Source organism: Hypomesus nipponensis, chromosome 4 (assembly GCF_054491055.1).
Source record: "Hypomesus nipponensis isolate SF chromosome 4, ASM5449105v1, whole genome shotgun sequence".
In the NCBI taxonomy this organism is placed as follows: Eukaryota; Metazoa; Chordata; class Actinopteri; order Osmeriformes; family Osmeridae; genus Hypomesus; species Hypomesus nipponensis.
The window spans coordinates 6,082,212-6,100,133 of NC_140364.1; the positions used below are offsets into that span (position 1 = coordinate 6,082,212).

General features: G+C 46.8%; 2 protein-coding genes across 5 annotated transcripts; one reads left to right on the plus strand and one right to left on the minus strand.

The window, feature by feature from the left end:
* Positions 1 to 1,145: 1,145 nt before the first annotated feature.
* On the plus strand, positions 1,146 to 6,398 carry adck5 (aarF domain containing kinase 5). Of its 3 annotated transcripts, none has more exons than XM_084696012.1 (15): positions 1,146 to 1,282; positions 2,175 to 2,263; positions 2,347 to 2,496; positions 2,592 to 2,667; positions 3,164 to 3,364; positions 3,472 to 3,612; positions 3,734 to 3,847; positions 3,980 to 4,111; positions 4,213 to 4,296; positions 4,391 to 4,472; positions 4,722 to 4,800; positions 4,908 to 4,999; positions 5,090 to 5,342; positions 5,518 to 5,634; positions 5,731 to 6,398. In XM_084696012.1, the coding sequence occupies exons 1-15, from the start codon at positions 1,259 to 1,261 to the stop codon at positions 5,831 to 5,833; spliced, it is 1,737 nt and encodes a 578-aa protein (XP_084552138.1). In that variant the 5' UTR covers positions 1,146 to 1,258; the 3' UTR covers positions 5,834 to 6,398. The 3 variants fall into 3 exon arrangements, with proteins under 3 accessions (XP_084552138.1, XP_084552139.1, XP_084552140.1); XM_084696013.1 differs by lacking the exon at positions 1,146 to 1,282 and adding an exon at positions 1,308 to 2,059; XM_084696014.1 differs by lacking the exons at positions 1,146 to 1,282; positions 2,175 to 2,263 and having other exon boundaries at positions 2,461 to 2,496; positions 3,169 to 3,364.
* A 259-nt stretch (positions 6,399 to 6,657) lies between these two features.
* On the minus strand, positions 6,658 to 17,856 carry cpsf1 (cleavage and polyadenylation specific factor 1). Of its 2 annotated transcripts, none has more exons than XM_084696009.1 (38): positions 17,708 to 17,856; positions 17,057 to 17,224; positions 16,932 to 16,959; positions 16,691 to 16,824; positions 16,494 to 16,574; positions 16,256 to 16,407; positions 16,014 to 16,160; positions 15,741 to 15,880; positions 15,466 to 15,576; positions 15,222 to 15,315; positions 14,973 to 15,060; positions 14,428 to 14,574; positions 14,033 to 14,084; positions 13,818 to 13,906; positions 13,653 to 13,727; positions 13,422 to 13,502; positions 13,001 to 13,093; positions 12,721 to 12,891; positions 12,432 to 12,573; positions 12,161 to 12,339; positions 11,808 to 11,953; positions 11,485 to 11,665; positions 11,184 to 11,390; positions 10,990 to 11,076; positions 10,751 to 10,897; positions 10,468 to 10,620; positions 10,255 to 10,371; positions 9,831 to 9,921; positions 9,403 to 9,487; positions 8,915 to 9,056; positions 8,656 to 8,808; positions 8,378 to 8,554; positions 8,067 to 8,133; positions 7,894 to 7,941; positions 7,638 to 7,784; positions 7,350 to 7,479; positions 7,040 to 7,178; positions 6,658 to 6,935 (listed from the first exon to the last, which is right to left on the minus strand). In XM_084696009.1, the coding sequence occupies exons 2-38, from the start codon at positions 17,198 to 17,200 to the stop codon at positions 6,888 to 6,890; spliced, it is 4,413 nt and encodes a 1,470-aa protein (XP_084552135.1). In that variant the 5' UTR covers positions 17,201 to 17,224; positions 17,708 to 17,856; the 3' UTR covers positions 6,658 to 6,887. The 2 variants fall into 2 exon arrangements, with proteins under 2 accessions (XP_084552135.1, XP_084552136.1); XM_084696010.1 differs by having other exon boundaries at positions 17,057 to 17,218; positions 17,708 to 17,853.
* Between the last annotated feature and the right edge of the window lie 66 nt (positions 17,857 to 17,922).

Genomic DNA, 17,922 nt, shown 5'->3' on the forward strand with positions numbered 1-17,922 from the left:
TTAGACACAATAAAAAATAATGATCATATTTCACACTTTTCAGGTAGCCTATAAGTGTCTCAATTGATCCTACCTGACAAGATTGTCCTGCCAGGGTTTGCCACTCATGTGCAATGCTGATAAATGATGCATAAGGTTAAAAATAGAGTTATTAGCCCTATAGTTTGGCTTTAAAGTAGAAGCGGTGCTACTTTTCTCACCCTTGTTTGGTTATTAACTTGCTCATACTGCTAGATTTGATTACCTCCAGATGTTACCATGGACACTCATTTTGTCTGTCTGTCCTGTCTGTCTTGTGTGTCTTCACTTTTTAATCACTAAAGATGGATGCTCTGTAATAAACCATGTCCATGATGATATAGAAACTTAGAATCAATTTAGTAAACAGAAGTCCTCGGAGTGGCAAAATGGGATCTCATATGCCAATCTTCCTTGAGGACGGCAACACGATTCTGTGTTCATCTACCTCCAAACCCTCCTGAAGACAGTGGCTCGATCATCTTTACATCTCTTTCATAATGGATTCATTAGATGATGTACGTTATTGTATCTGCCAGGCCCTGGTCTTCACCACAAGCACAGTGGTAGCAATCCTCCTTCATTCTACACTAGGCCAACACCATTGTTATTTTATTTTAGAATCTGTCATTGTGAACGTTTGTTTTTCTCACTCTTTTCCTAAATATTCTAAGGTTAGAACTAATGCTTATGTCTGTAGTTTTGGCATTTGTTTATTTAGTCTGCTGTTATAGTTTTGCACTATTTAGAGTATTAACTAGTACTATTTCCTCAATCATATTCTTGGGGTTAAGGTTAACATAGTAACCTACTTTAATACTCTAGCATTAGTCCATACATTTCGGTTGTCACTTGTCTAGAGTTAAATAATTAGAGATTTGTGTAACTTTTTTCCCACCTGTGTTTAAACATATTGTTTTACCGTTGTTAAGGCTTAGGTTGTTAAGCCTTACATAGTCAAAATTTGCTTTAAAATATTGGTTGTGTCATTAATACATGACATATTGCATTGCGCAAATTAAATTATAAGCTTTAAATATTTAATTATAAAAACGTTTTACTGATTTGTGATCAATACGTAAAATACGTAATGACGTAAAACAGTCCTTCACTTCCGGGTAACAAATCAGGCGGAGTCGGATGAATCTAAAATTGTGTACTGGAACAACTACTACAGCAAGACCACAAGACTACAATATCGAACACATCCATCTCACCCTACGGAGATCCGGGATCGAACATGGCAAGGGAGACATTAAATACGGTACTGTATGTTTATCTGCCCTCCAGCTAGCCTAAAGTTGATAATAATTACTGGCTATAGCCCGTAAGGTGTCCTTGCTTTAGATTGCTAGCAGCAGTTAGGTTAACTCAGGACAATGTAGGAGCACAGTAGTGTAGTTATGGACCTATGTGACATTGCCCGATCAACCATACCATAATGACATGTAGTCTTTGCGATTCAGAGCTAACTGCAATTCATGCTTTCGGTGTCAAAGGAGGTCAAAAATCCTTGATTGGAAACCGACATGATGCATTTAAAATCATTTTAATGTCACCTTGTATGTCAACATATTCAAAGCCATACAGTGCCATTGTAGGTATAGGTGGCACTATAGTTGGTGTAGCTCAGTGAGTATACAAATTAAGAGGTTGCGGTTGTAAGGTGATACAAACCATCAGCCATTAAATCAATAAACACTTGGTTTGTGATTGCAACTTTAGAGAAAGTGTCTGCTAAATGTACACATTATTAATAATAGTATTATTATTGTTTCTAACTAGAAATATATACTGTAGCGTTATGAACGTCATAACATCTTAGAGCCTGTGACTTTAAGCCAACCATTCAGAATGTAAAATCTGTTTTCGTAATGGTTATGTGGATAGAGAGTGAATAAATGATGACGTGTATGGTCAGGTCCCTGACACAGAGGACCCCTATCTGTAAATCAACTTGTTTGTAGTCACAGTGTGTCCTCAGATCTAGACAGTCAATGAAAACAACAAAGTGTCCGGGCCTGTCACTACTGGCCTTGATGTGAGAGAGAAACACCGTTTCAGCTCAGCAGCACACACACGCACACACACATGCGCACACACACAAGTCAGCCTCACTTCTATGTGTTAGTCTTGTTATTTTGTGCTCTCCACAGTTGAAGTTATGCCGGCGTCACATGGCTCTGCTCCGTAGAAGTCCACATCCAGTCACACAGCTGCTGAGCAGGTCCTTGAGTCTTCACAGGTACTGCTACACAGAAAACACAGTGTATTTCTCTTTGAGTGTGTGATGATGTGTCGCTTAAAGGTGAAGTCTTGTCCATTCAGGGCAGGGAAGAGTCGAGGGCTGTTGAAGAAAACGTTTCTTGGTGTAGCCATCGGAGTTCCAGTTGTAGTGGGGCTTCAGTACTCTGTATCAGAGCCTCGAGAAAGAAGAAGGCTGAAAATTTTGATAGAGGGTGTCGGACGATTCTGCAGGTTTGTATCGTCACCTTTTTACATATCCAGAACGGGCAAAATGTATAATATTTTCTTGTACAGTCAACTCATCACATGGGTCTCTGTTTTCACAGGTCTATTTATGTTGGACTCTCCATCTCGTTAGATTATTGGTGGACATCCAGTGTGACACTACGAGGCGTGGATGAGGTAAATTGGAAAATTGAAGAAGCACATAAATATATGTTATCGGGAGTTCTCATCACGCTCTATTGCTAGCCTACAGAGTAAACAGTATAAGGATGCGATAAGATTAAAGGTACAATAGGTAGGATTTTTTCTGTAAAAAGATTTTTGTGGTCCCTTATACACATGCTCTGTAAGCTAATGAGGCCCTGTGACAGTTGACTAGCAACACGACAGCTCAGTGCCAGTGGAATGTCAATTTATAATTTTTGGAGCATGCTGCTACTATCCAGCCAATTAAGTTCCAGCAATCCTGCTCCAGCCAATTGCGTTAAACCAGGCGTACCTTCCTCCTTGACTTACCTTGTGAAACCATTGTCAATCAAACTCGAGCTGAAGGAAAGTGCTGAAGTTCGGACAAGAACTTTGCTGTTTCTCATATTTGAATAGTTTATAATGTGACCCAACCTATTGCAGTTTTAAAACTAAGGATGTCATATGTTTGTCCATCCCCTGCCAGAGCAGCCCATCCTATGAGACAGCGATGTCGGAGTGCCACCAGAGGGCAGCAAAGAACATGGTGGAGGGAGCTGTGAAGAACGGAGGGATCTACATCAAACTGGGTCAGGGGCTGTGTTCCTTCAACCACCTGCTACCGCCTGAATACATTCGTACCCTACAGGTCCTGGAAGACAAGGCCTTGAATAGGAGGTACAAAGAGGTGAGACCTGCAAGAATAAGGAAGCAATAACAAGGCTGCATATCCGTCTTGCATACATTTTCTCAAGGTTAGTGAATATTGTGTCTTTTTTACTCTGTGCCCGCTAGGTAGATGCATTGTTTCTGGAAGACTTTGACAAATCCCCTGACCAGCTGTTCAAGAAGTTTGACTATGAACCTATAGCAGCAGCAAGCTTGGCTCAAGTTCACAAAGCAGAGCTGCATGATGGCACCACTGTGGCTGTTAAGGTGGGCAAAGGTTAACCAACAGCCAAGATAACAGTAAACAATCCACAGAGTTATGTCTTGTTTGAATGGTTTTCAGGTTCATGATTTTGTTTGTATTGTTTGCACAATGTGTCACATTTAGGTGCAATACATTGACCTCAGGGATCGATTTGATGGAGACATCAGGACTCTGGAGATCCTTCTGGATGTTGTGAAGTTCATGCACCCAAGCTTTGGATTTCGATGGGTCCTTAAGGTCAGGGTCACTTGATACTATCAAACTTACAAACCTTGAATTCAGTTGTCATATATCATGGGGTGTGATTTGAAATGCGTTGGGGCATTTGTTTGACATATGTAGGTTTTCTTTTTATTTGAATGAATTTAGGACTTGAAAGGCACCTTGGCACAAGAGCTGGACTTTGAAAATGAGGCCAACAACTCTGAGAGGTGTGCAGAGGAACTAAAACACTTTAAATTCATTGTCGTGCCCAAGGTTTACTGGGAGCAAACCAGCAAGGTAAGACTTGAACACTATTCCTGACTATTTTAGATCACCGCCATACTATCTTTAGCACTACCTAAGTCCCAGGTAATAATGAGCTAATCACCACTCAACAGAGAGTGCTGACGGCGGAGTTCTGCGAAGGCTGCAAAGTCAACAACGTAGAAGAGATCCACAGACAAGGACTGAGCTTGAAAGATGTAAGTGTGTGTCATCGCACCACAGGTGTTACTTTGTCACCATCCTCATGATCCGACTCCGATAAACAGTGCGTTTCACCTTTCTGTTTTCCAGACTGCTGACAAATTGATTCGTACATTTGCAGAGCAAATATTCTACACAGGGTTCATCCACGCTGACCCCCACCCTGGCAACGGTAGGTGCATGTCACAGCCCTGTGGGTCAGAGGCCTGTAGGAGAGGAGAAATCTCAGTTATTTGTCCATTTTCAACGGACCTTTCTTTAACTTTAACTGTTTTTATTTACTGCTCTCTGTAAGTGTACTACAATATTTAATTTTATATATGTATACTTTTTATTTGATTTTAGCAGTGGTGTTACAACAAAACCAAGTAAACTGGATGGTATTGCACCAAATATCTACATGTATTTTATTGTGTCATAGTGCTGGTGAGAAAAGGGGCTGATAGGAAGGCAGAACTGGTGCTACTAGATCATGGCCTGTATGACTACCTCAGTGAAAGGTATAGTCACACTTCCCAATAACTGCAATTCCTAAGTTCCTCTGGTTAAATTTTACAGCTTGAAAGCTGCATCAGTAACTCTTAACACGAGACATTTGAACTTGTAGTGACAGGGTAGCCCTCTGCAAACTGTGGCGATCCATAGTACTGCGAGATGAAGCCGCCATGAAGACGTACTCCAATGTCCTCGGAGTGAAAGGTCAGGACAGATCGTGACCTTTCTGTTTAAGTGAAGCATGTCTTTGTATTTTCATTCAGCACTTCACACATTTTCCTGTGTCATATGCAGACTACTTTATCTTCTGTGAGATGCTGCTGCAGAGACCGATCAACATGAACAACTTGGGCTTGTCCAACATCTTGAGTCGAGAGGAGACTTCCTACATGCGGGACATGGCGGTCAACCGCTTTGATAAAATCATGCAGGTGCTCAAGTCCATGCCCCGCCCCATGCTGCTGGTCTTTCGCAACATCAACACTGTTCGGAGCATCAACATCAGTCTGGGGGCACCTGTGGACCGCTACTGTGTAATGGCCAAGAGGTGAACATTTGCATTATCCATCCACTTCATGGATAGTTCTACATTCAAACTGTTGTGTATTCTTTCTTCAAACGGCAATTGTGAGGCTTCAAGATTCCGTTTGGGATCCTTGAGAGGAGACGTTACGTTTTCCATCAACATTCGGAACCGCTCACTTTTGTCGTTGTGTTGCCAGTGCCGTGCGAGGCTGGGGGAGACTCCAAGCAGAGAGGCCAGGGATTCTGCCTCGACTCTGGGTGTTCAGCTGGACTCGGAGTGTCTGGGAGAGCTTCAAATTTGAGTGTGCCTTGAGGTAAGGAGATATGAGTTGGATGTCCTCCACCAGGGTCAGTCGTCCTGTCATCACAGGCAGTTCAAGGTGGATGACAATGATGGTTTGTCTTCCCAGGTCAGAGATGGCCATGATGAGTCTGACACGGTCACTGCTGACTCTGCTCTCCTATCTCGGGCTGGTCAAGCTGAATGAGGAGGTTTACCAGTACCTCAGGTAGAAACCTCTGTGGACAACCAAACCAAAACCATTCTTTTGAGCCATGTTCAACTTGCTTAATAGGGTACATCAGTCAGTGTAATCGCTATGCAGAAGACAGTTTTACTGTCATGGGAGTTGCCAGTTTGACTGATGTAGGTTTACAAATGGTGCTAAAATATCTTGGAACCAGCAAACCAACAAATCAAATCAGGTAATGACAATGATGTGGACAAGTATGTTCAAATGAGTCAAGAGTGTTGATAAGCACCAGCCCCCCCCCTATCTTACAAGACTGAAAGTGAACAGGATGTCATTGAGCAATGGTGGTCCAGCAGAAATATGCATGGCTTATAAAAAACTTTTATCACTATTTGTTTTAATATTCTGTATTTTATCAGAGTACAGTACAGTGTCAGAGAATGGTATACATCTGTAATCATGCCATTTTATTTATAAATGTTTATGCAGGTCAAATTTTTGTTTTAATTAAGTAACTATAGTTAAGTTAAAATGACTGTAGGCAAATGGAATGTATGACAAATGTCCTGTACTACAAGTGAACTATTAAAAACGGTTTTACCTCAGCTACTTGTTTTCTGTTCGTTTTTAACAGGATTTTAAACACACCTGGGATCATGATCCTGGGGTGATAAGGACAGGTGTTCCTGCTTAGCCCAGCAGGGGGGGCTACAAATCTTTATCCAGATTAGCCTTCAGTTAGACTTACCTTTGTTAGTGTTAGGTCAGTGGGGAAAACTAAGAACCCCAGGGCTAACTTGCTTGAAGTATTACAGAATAATAGATGTATGGAGTAATAAAATAGAGGTGTAGAAACTCAGCATGACACTTTTTAAATGATTTAATAATCATTTTTGTTTAGAAAATATTCTATGAAACATGATGAATTTCATATCTTGTCAAACACATATAGCAAAACAACTGAGATTTCTTTTTTGTATACAACATTGTGTTACCAAATTATTCTTTTTAGTCTAACTGTATAAAAAAGATGAATGACTGCCACCCGCTGAGCAGTATTGAAGCAGAGAGATGGTACAGAGAGAATCCTGCTGTCAGAAGTGAGCAGTCACCCTGTCAACGTCCAGGAGATCATCCAAGATCTACAGAAGAAAAAGAGAAAATGTCATTAAATTTGACTATAATTCAATGATTCTGTTAAGTTCAATCCAGGGGTCTTGGCCGTGTCAGGAGGTGCTGTGCTCACTATGTCAGATGTGGTGCCGATCTTCTTGGCCAGCTCACTGCGCTCCATGGTGCTCAGGTACAGATACTTGTTGAGGAGCTCTCCATCCAGAATGTTCCGCACCGCGTTCTGCAGAGTGCGTCTGTCAGTGTGCGTCATCCTACAACAAAATGAGATGCACGGACAGACACCCAAAATGTTACGCATGAAAAATGAACAAATCCCGGGAATCTTCACTAGTATGGCATAAGAAACGATATAGGAGTCCGTTTCGGCCTTATCCAGAGTGTAATGTTGAATCAGCAGCAGCAGGGGGGGTGCGAATCCTAACCTGAAGGACTTGGGGTTTAAGCCGGCATGGTGAGGCAACATGGTGTTGAGAGCGTTCTGCAACATGAGCAGTCGACGGTAAGTCTTCTCCTGCATGGGTAGGAGCAACCCGATGCCTCCATCCAAGGTAGCTTTCAGGAAGAGAGGAGAGCGAAGAACATCAGTTCTCATTCATCCATCCATCTACCACAGCGTTTATCATCCGACAGCTGCCGTTTAACCTAAAGGTGAGGCAGTCTGAAAAAGGAGAGTGACGGTGTACCGTAGACTGTGAACTTTGACCCCTTACCAAACCAGGTGATGTGTTTGTTATCCCAGGTCAGGGACTTCTTGTCCAGCGCCCCCCTGCAGGGCATCCTCCAGAAGGCGTTGACGTGGGCTCCAACGTTGAAGTCGGCCCGCCTCAGGAGCCTCATGCCCCCAAAACTCTCCTTGGCTGTGGAACAGAGTTCAGCCTTTATGGTACTGGGGCTCGAGAGATGGTCGTTGTGTTTGTGTGTCTGGAAATGTACTTTGGGACTGAAAGGTTTGTTGGTAGCACTGACCTTCTGGTAAGTACATGTAAACAGACAGGTTCTTGTCTCGGTCTGACACTGAAAGAGAGAAGGGGGATATGAGATGTTACAAAGTGGTTGTGTCGACTCTCTTGCGACCTTGTGAACGGTTTTGAAAAGAGAGAAAGTTGATTGTGATGCCTCCCTCAGCAGTGTAACTTTACCCAGGAATCCAAGCTGGTTGTTATCCACCATGAACTCAACGCTGTACACCTCCAAAGGCTTTGCATCCTGTGCCCCAAAACAAAAACCCAGGTGTTCCATAAGATGGAAGTACCATTTGTACTTGGCAGGAGATACTAACTTGTGATTCAATAAACACATTGTGGATCCATGTACTGACTACTTTAAAACATATTTTGCTCTCTGACTTTGTGGGACTCTCTCTCAGTGTGTTAACTCTACATAGGACTGTGATGTTCTGCATATCAGTGTGGGCCGGGCTGGCTGGGCCGGTGGGGTTGGCAGGCCGTACCCTGCTGACGAGTGACAGGGTCTTGCTCTCGGGCTGGTAGCGCAGCAGAGAGATGCTCTTCATCAGGTCCGCGGCCAGGATGAAGTTCTTGATGCTGTACATGCTGTGGATGTGGAGCTGTGTGTCGATGAAGGCCATGCCCGTCAGGTCATTGTCCTTGAGGCTCCACAGAAAGATCTAGAAAAACGCCGCCAAACAAACCGAGATGACGGAAGCTTCTTAAATGACAGTGAAGGATGTGGGAGAAAGTTCTAGGCCAGCACAGTGGGAGACGTTACCTTCTGTCCGATGGCGGACACCAGGAACCCGCTGCAGTGACACAGGGCGGTGACGGGCCCCTTCTGCTCCTTCTCATACAACACCTTAAACTTGTTCTTGGTGAGAGGCTGTCCCGGCTCTGGCACCACCTCGATCACATCCAGGATCAGGATCTGGAACGAGGCACGCGTGCTCGGGTCACATCTGGAACCGCATGTGTGTGTGTGTGTGAGAGTGTGTGTGTGTGTGTGAGAGAGTGTGTGTGTGTTGGGAACTCACTCTGCCTCTACAGGTGACCTCCTCCCCCTGCATCAGACACGTTCCTGCCGCCACGTAACCCTTCAGCCCCGACACGGTCTCCTGGCTCTTTAACGCCACGGTCTTCATACATGTTACGTGTTCCCACTCCTCCAGGTCAATCCTAGCACACGCGCAACCACACGCACAGAGCGAGTACTTCAGCACACACAGCCACAACGTGTTTGTGACACCCTCTTGGCAAAGGTCGAAGGAAAGAATTTAGTTAAGGGGGTGTTGCAGCTGCTGATTTCAGTGGGAAACGCCCACGTTGTGTCGACATGGAAAGTGTAGCTGTCTCCTGGGCAGCAAGTCACAATCGGGAGCAGTAGATACCGTGTTTGATTCCCTGATGAAACCTTGATGCCGAAACGCGGCGGTTTGAAAGGTTTAGGTGTATCGTGCCATGAAGGCATTTCAATTGTTGTCTAAAGTGAGCGTATCTGAGTGTTGTGTAATTCAGTGGTTACCGTGTGTTGGGAATGGTCTCCCAGCTGACAGGCGAGATGAGCTGGATGGAGAACTTATCCTGCTGGGGGTTGATGTAGCGGTCATCTGAGGAGGAGAGGGGGCACCATCAGTCACACGCTCTTTAAGACCGACCATTATCCTACCATGAGCAGATACTTAAGATATATTTAGTTTTAATTTATTTATTTGATAGACCCAGTGAGAAAGTGCCAGAGAGAGAGAGAGAGAGAGAGAGAGAGAGAGAGAGAGAGAGAGAGAGAGAGGAGAAGACATGGTTGGAATCCAGCCGGACCCTTGTGGTAAGGCCTCAGCTCATGTGGGTCTACGGCTACCCAGTGAGCTATCGAGGCAGACACTTCACGAGTCAACATGGGACGACCATGTCGCAGGACAAAACGTCCCACTGGTGTGGGTGCGTGAGACTCACCTCTTTCGATGTTCTCAAACTCCTTCTCCTCTCCGGTCATCCTGGGAATGCGAGTGCAGAGTTCCTTGACGCTGGTGCACACGGCGTAGACCTGAGAGGCATAGCAAAGCAGCGAACACAACTTCACATCAAAGACGAGTTCTCCTCTCTCAAAACTCTCTCTATTGATTTATTTTCTTCCCCCCCCCCGACGAACACTCTCATCACCGCCTTTGAACAAAGCTCGGTCAGTGCGCTTTGTCTTTTGCCCTTAATCTGGGGGATGAAAAGGATTCTCAACACAGCAGCTTAAACACGACGACCACATGCAGGCGTGGGAGAACAGACGGCAGGCATGTTGCCGTCTCGACGACGGCCATGTTGCTTTTGGTATTCTGTATTTAATAAGGAAGCCTCTTTGATGCACGCGGAGGAGGAGTCGTACCTTGGACTCCACATGGTAGGAGACGTAATGAGCCGTGCACCTCAGAGGGATCTTTCGGACGGGCCAGGGAGCGTCGTACGACAGGTAGGTGGGCAGAACACTGATCCTCAGCTCCCCCTGATAAAACACACACACCCATGTCTTTTACACCTTCTGCGAGGGGCAGGTGGGTTAAGTTCGCTGTCCGTGCTTTGAGTGTCGCCTGGTCCCTACCTGTTTGTTGAAGTAGAGGAAGCCTTTGGGGCAGTTGATGTTGTGGAAGGGGGAAAACGACTCGATTGGGCCGTCAATGGTCATCGGGTGCAGCCTCATGGCTCCCCTGGAGGTCACCAGCATCCAATGAGGAGAGGGTCCACAAATAAACACCTGGCGCACACACACACACACACAACAAACACAAGACCACGTGACTTAGTGATTGCGAGGTGCTTTTAGGGTGGGGGGACAGGTGGTTTAAGTGGTCACTCTCAAAGATGAGAAACGCCTTGTTCCTTACCCCAGAGTACCCAGAGATGTCCTCAAAGTATCTGAAGCGGGCGACCCGGCCTTTAACCACCAACCCTTCTTCCCCTGGGCCGCCCTCTGTCTTTTTGTCTTTCTTTAGCTTCGACTTCTTCTCCCGGTAGTTGATGTTGTGCGGCATCTGGGCAGAGTGGACATCAGCGTTTTTAAGAAACGTTCTGGAAGGTAACATGGTTGAGTTGACTGGTTCATTTCCGGAGCTTTTGGTTTTACCTTCTTGAAGCGCACTTTCAGGTTGCTTTGAGCCTGCTGGTCGTATGGGAAGGCCTCATAGATCAGGAGCTCCTGTTCAACGTGGACCTGGAAGAAAATTGGGGGAAATGCGCTCATATTCTGGTCTTCCTGTTTCAACTTGATCACCACTGTTGAATACCTTCTACAACACAATCACGTCTGGTGGAACTCACCAACAGATATGGCCGGCAGCGATTGTTGCCGAGCGATACCAGGGCCACCTCTTTGACCAATGGGATCTCACCCTGTCGTGTCACTTCTTCTTTTTTCCCCTCCCCCTGAGTTGCCGATTGGCCAGCTGAGCTGTCAACCAATACTCTCTGGCCAACTGGGAAGTTCTTCACCAGGAAGACCAATCGCCAATCAGGGAGCTGGTAGATCTAGACAACACAATGGGACACATTCGTGACATTAACATCTCTTGATATTATAAACCTGGGCAGCACAAGAACATCGACCCCCTTGAAGTCTTACCTCCATGACGCCGTTCTCCCTGACCATCATGCACCAGTGAGTTGGCTCTGCTTTCCCCGAGCCCCCCTCCATGCCAGGGAAGCCTCCGGCCCAGAACCCTCGGTTGGCTTCGTCTCTGGATGAGTTGGCGTCAGGGTTGGAGTCCCCATACAGCATCTCCTCTTCATCATCCAGCATGTTCCTACCCATGAAGAGATGAGGGTGAGAGAAAAGCATGGGCTTCTATTATGAAATAATATTATATTATAGTTCTATAGGCATGTGGAACATGGCGACAGTCACCACAGCGTGGGATCAGAAAACCGTTGTTTGGCGTATCCTACCCCAGGTCCTGGATGATGGTCTCAGTCTCTGTCTCTGATTGGCTCCTGGCCATGGCTTCCTCCTTTGTGGAGCAGGTCACCTTGTTTTCCGTGGTGAACATGCCGCTGACGTCACGGTACGCGCACAGCGTGATCACGCGGGATTGCTGCGGGGAGACACCAAAAGGTCAGCCTCTGGTAGCTCATACCACATAGGTAAAGTAAACACCAATCGGCTTAGGGCTCGTTCAACTTCGACGAAGATCAATAAGCAGGAAAACGCAGAAAGTTCTAAGGGAGACGCAATGTTGGCAACCACCAGCTGGGTTTCCGTCTCAACATCTGCCTCCGTGACCCGGTTCCGAGTTGCTCACCGTGGGAATCTGCGGTTTCTGAAGGGCCAGTCGGTGAGTCTTGCCCATGTAGGAGTCACTCTTCAGCACGAACATGGTGACAACTCCCTCGGCGGTCATGATGACCACGTAGGGGTCGGCCACGGAGCACTGCACTATGGGAGAGCCCAGGTCCACGGGGATGAAGTGGAGCTGCGTCACTGGGAGAGGAGCCGGCGTGAGGCTTCGTTACCGAGAGAGGGACCACGTTCGGGATATCTGATTCAAGTCAAAAGGGCGGACGCGTCCATACCTCCTTCCAGCAGTCGGATGCCCATCGGGGAGACCTGGATGATGTATTTGTTGTCGCCGATGTTGCCCGCGAACACGGTGGGTCCCTGCGTGGCGAAGCCGCTGGTGTCCAGCTCCATGATCTCCTGGCCGGTTTGGAGGATCTGCCGGATCACACGCAGAACAATGTCAACAACAACAACAACAACAGCTCCTAAAGCATGCAGTGTCCCGTGCTCCAGAGAGTCTGCAGGGATGAGCTGCAGCAGGCTCTGATGTAGGGCCGTGGGGGGATTTGGGTGTGAGTGTACCATAGTAGAGTCCTCTCTGCTCAGAATCAGGAAGCCATGCTTCTTTTTGTCTTCCTCCCCCACAGGCTCTGGCTTCTCGCCCTCCTCCTCCTCTTCTTCTTCTTCTTCTTTCTCCTCCTTCCCTTCGTCAGTGGCTTCCCCCTCACCATCCCCCTTGGCTTCTTTGGGTGGCTGATAGGGGCGGCACAGGAAACAGGGGGGTACACGATTATTAAACCACTGTGTTATTCATTGCTGGAGGGGGGAGGGGGGTGGGGGGGAAGTCTCTGCTGTACTCAACCTTGTCCTCCTTCACTTCAGGGGAGACGACAGTCCACATGTCATGGCACCCTGGCAGCTCAAAGGTGGTCACAACCTGGGGCCTGATGCTCCTCTGGTTTGGGGGGAGGGGGTGACCAGAGGAATATGAGTGAACAAACATGTAAAGGCAGTCAGAGCAAGTCTCTAAAGAAAGGATCCCTGCTTGAATACCGATGCCTGTGGTGAGCACCAGAGGGCGTGGCTCTTTGGGAGTGTGTCTGGGGTGTTTTTAGGCTACTCCATTGATCTCTGAGGCAGCCCTGGTAAACCCAGAAGTCAGTTCGCTGTAGCACTGTCACTGAACCTGTGGCAGACGAGCCTCACCACCAAAGGTCTTAGGACAGTGCAGAGATAGATGGACGGGGCGTGCGACTCGCACGCGCTTTCCGTTGAGCTTTTACCTGAAGTACAGACAGCGCGCCGTTCTTCCCAAACCCAGAGCACACCACCACCTCCAAGTCAGGCTCGGGGTTGGTCTGGAACTGTGGGCACAACACAACCGATGTTTTCATAGCAAAATCAAACTCCCGGGCAAAGCCTAGATTTTTATCAGCCCTTTTGTCAATATACGAAACCATACGGGCTGAAGGATACGGGTGACCTTGAACAAGGTCGGAAGGTCGTCACTATACCTCTTCAGACAGGAAGGCAGGCTCCCCCATGGAGGCGTTGGCACAAGGGCCGATGTTTAGTATGCTATCGCACACCTGGAGACACACCGAACAAGAGCATCTGAGTGTCATCTGGTAGACAGTGGATAAAGATGAGGAAGGTACGCCACTGCTGGGGGTCCTTACCTCAAAGGAATAGGTGGCCAGCTGAGTGCCAGACTGGGCCTCACTGCCGTACACCTCGATCTCATCCACCTCGTCTGGGCCCTTGCCCGCTGGAGGAGAGAAAGGTATTCATTTATTTATGGATTTATCCATTAGTGGTTCTAAAATAGGCTGTGTATGACACCGTCAAATACTTCGAGTAAGATGTATGTGGATTATAAAGATTGTTAACGTACCTGTCCAGTTTGTGGAGGAATCAATTCGTTTCTTTTTACTGGGTGGTTCCTCCTGGATTGATTACAGTATACATAGGATTTATCTTACCAGAGTTATATTTTGAACAGGGGAGGGGGGAGGGAGTTGGGTAGATTGGCAGTCTGCCAACCAAACTGGACTTATTCCAAAACAAGACCAGCAATAATGTGCCAGTGAATAGCTGTGTGGCCTGAACATCCAAATCAAGTGTCCCCTTTCATTCACCCACTAATCGGATCCAAGTTTAGCCTTCAGCCAAAACGGATTCATATTGTCAGGAACAGTTTTGAGTTCAATCAAATTCACACACAAGGCACGGACCACAAGACGCGAAAGAAACTAATGAACAACACACTGTCTTCGAAACTAAACTCACCGGCTTCTCTTTGTCCCTGTCTTTCTCTCTCTCCTTGTCCTTCCCCTCTTCCGGCGGGGTGTCCTGCAGCTTTTCAGTGTATTTCAGGAGCAGGGAGTTTCCGAGCCTGGAGCCTAAGAACAGGTAGCCAGGCTCCATGGTCGTCATCTGGGGGAGCAGGAACTGAGGTTACAGGAGCCAACCAGAGACAGGGTCCTCCAGGACTCAGTCCAACGTCCATGGTCAGATCACTGGGAGTTGTCCAAATCTAGACACAGCGACGCGCCCTGTCCAGGTGCCTGACGGGTGCGACTGCGAGTTGTTTTTGACGCGGTAGGACTTTTATAATCCCTTCCCCCTCTTTCTCTCTGTGGGTGTGTTTGGAAGCGATGCCAGGTGCCTGGTAAGGGCTTCTGTCAGCATGTCCTCTAACTGAAGGGGGCAGATTTAGATAGCGGCTCTCCTGGGCACACACTCCCACACAGACCCAAAAAGGTCTAGCTCAGCAAGCCGTCTGACTTCCTCCCCCGGCCCTTCCCACTTTCCCTGCTCTGCCAGCCACTTACACAGGTCGTCAGGACACTGGCAGCGGCCTTGTCAAAGTGGAAGGCCCGCACGCTCCTCATGCCGTCGGTGATCAGGGTCAACACGTAGCTGCGGACAAGAGACACACGTTCAGCACAGGGTTTCAGACCCGACGCTCTGCGTAGGGAACACAGCTGCTCCGGGATGACTGCATGCATTTGGGTCTGTAATGAGCGAGTGTGCCTGGCAGATGAAACCCGGCGTTACGGCAGCTGAGGGAGCGCACTCACATCTCTCCACCTTTCAAAGAGACGACCATCTTGTCGGATCCGATGAAAGAGGACTGGGAGCAATCGAGGGAGATTTTCACTTCATCCTGTACCCCTGAAAAGACCGAAAAAATATGTTCTCTAGTGAGGTCCCAAATCCTATGGTTCCCTACTAGGACTTTTTGTGTGCTATAGTAAAAAAAAAAGGAAAAAAAAAAGGGATAGACATTGGTGAAACGTGTGCGTGTTTTGCATGGACGCTTACTCAAGGGGAAGGCAGTGGTCCCATTTGTTTGACTGTTGAGCGCCACCCCATAGGGAGGAACACTCTGGTTGAGGTAGAGCAATGAATTGACAGCAAACACCACAACACCACCTGTAAGACGCAAAAGCAAAGAGTGTCACGCAACCACTCCATACATGACACGTCAGTTACAAACCCCTAGCGGACAGAGCTGTATTCATGTGCAAACATTTTGACCACCCAGAGTGTCGGGAGTGGAAACATGGCCCTGAGGCAGGTGTGAAAGCGGGCCTCACCGATGGGCTTGGGCACAGCCATGACCTGGGTGCAGTCATAGGGCAAGTTGCTGAGGGACCATATGACGGGGTGCACCTTCTGCATGATGTTGAGGGAGATGGCCACGATGCTGCACGTGTCTTGTCTCACAGCCACACGCCTGGGGAGAGGACACGCCCGGTGCACAGTCAGACACGACACAGTGGATGTTGTTGTGGTTTGCAGTCTAAATATGGGAAGGGAGAGTCGGACCGGAGCATGAAAGGAGGACAGGTGCTAAGGGGCGCACTGACCCGGGCCATGTCTGGTTGGGCTCATACAGAATGAGCAACGTGGGCTCGTAGTAGCCATGGAGGAACTTCATGTCAATGATGTTCAGTAGTTTCTCGTCCAGCTCTCGAACGTCAATGATGTAGCTCGGCATAAAACTAGACTTTGGCCTGCAGGAAAAATTCAATAAGGACGATGAGGGATTTAGAAACAACCACAAATGATACCCACTTCATTCCCATTCCACATTGAAAGAGGTCCAAACCTTTCTCCCACCATCCCTTCTTGTTCATCTGTCAGGGTGTCCTTTCTGAATGGAAGCACTACAAGTTGGGTGCCGTAAACCAGCATTACAGCACATCGATTTTCTGGATCCACACGAACAATGGGAATATGGACATTCTGGACAAACCCATCCTGGAAAATAGGAAACCAGTTTAACAGTACAAATGAACTGTAGTTACACAGTAGTACTGAATGTTACTTAAGACATTTCAGCTAACCCTGAGCTCTGGTTCCTCAAAGAAGTGCAGAGAGAGAGATTTCAAATCGTGTGTCCCTGGATCATACTCCACAACTGACAGCTGGATAAAAAAAAAACATGATTATTTTTTGGGGTTGGAAAGTATTTGTTGGTAACATGGCTGTAACTAATGCATACTATCAAAACAATGAGATATGTTGAGTCTGATGGCAGTACCTTAGCATCTTTAAAGCTGAGCAGAAGGGCGTCCCTGTTGGCCCCCACTAGCTGCACACTGGCCATGGACATGACGTTGCCAAATAGGGAGAAGGAGGCAACCTGTTCCAACTTCTCCTTGCGAGACTTGGAATCTACAAAGGAGATGAACGACTAAGGAATTCTGGTAGGAGTATAATAAACACAGATTTTCAACTAATAATACTGATATTGAAACTTGCAGATGCACTTCAGACCATACCTGCTGACTTTTCAGTCTTTGATGAGTTCTGAAATGGAATGAAATGATGAAAAAACGTTTGCATAATGTTACTGTCAAAGAGAGAGTTAAGTCATCACAATGGTGATGCAACCTAACTGCCTTACCTCCACATCATGAATGATTCTGTAGACATAGAGCTGAGAAGTTCCTGCAACCACCAAGTTTTCCTCCTCGTTGGATATAAAGTTGCAGTAGACGGAGAACTCTATTGCAGTGGGAGTGTGGGCTTGCCGGTAAACAGCATACATCCTGACAGCAAACCCTCACTGTACCTTGAGTGGGAAACATCTCACATTACATTGTACAGTATTGGCCACCTATTAAGACTACGGATGTACCAAACAACAGTAACCAGCAACATGGACAAAACCTTGTATGAGCAAGTGAATAAGCTTAATACAATCTTTCATACCAGTAATGTTTGTTGACAACAATGACCGCAAACGTTAGCTGGTACTTGCAGTAGCACTTCTAATCTACTACTAGCTTAGTAGTAGCTAGCTTGCTAGCTGATTAGGTAAACTAGTGGTAGTCTAGCTAGCTAGACAGAAATGCATGCCAGACGAGATCTTTAGTTTACAACAAATGCTTACTTAATTGCTAACTGTAATCACTGGTAATTATATTTGATCACAAATCCACCTAGCTTGTAGTCAACCTAGCATGCTACAGTATGTATGAATGACAATGGTGCCATGCTAATACCAGCATCTTCTTGGTAAGTAAGTGGCTTGCTTGTTATCGAATGAACGTACCTATTGTGAAAGTGACGTAGGTGTTTCAAACTTAGATATTCACTATATCTCAGTTGTAGTAATTAGCTAGCTAGTAAACTACCACATAATTCTATCGATGTGTGGTGGTTCGGGCTGTTGTTTTGCCTCTTGTACTTCGGTTGTTTCTATGGTCTATGGTTGTTTCGCAGCGCTGCTCTGCGGGCGTGCCTGAATAAGATTCGGCGAGGAACAAG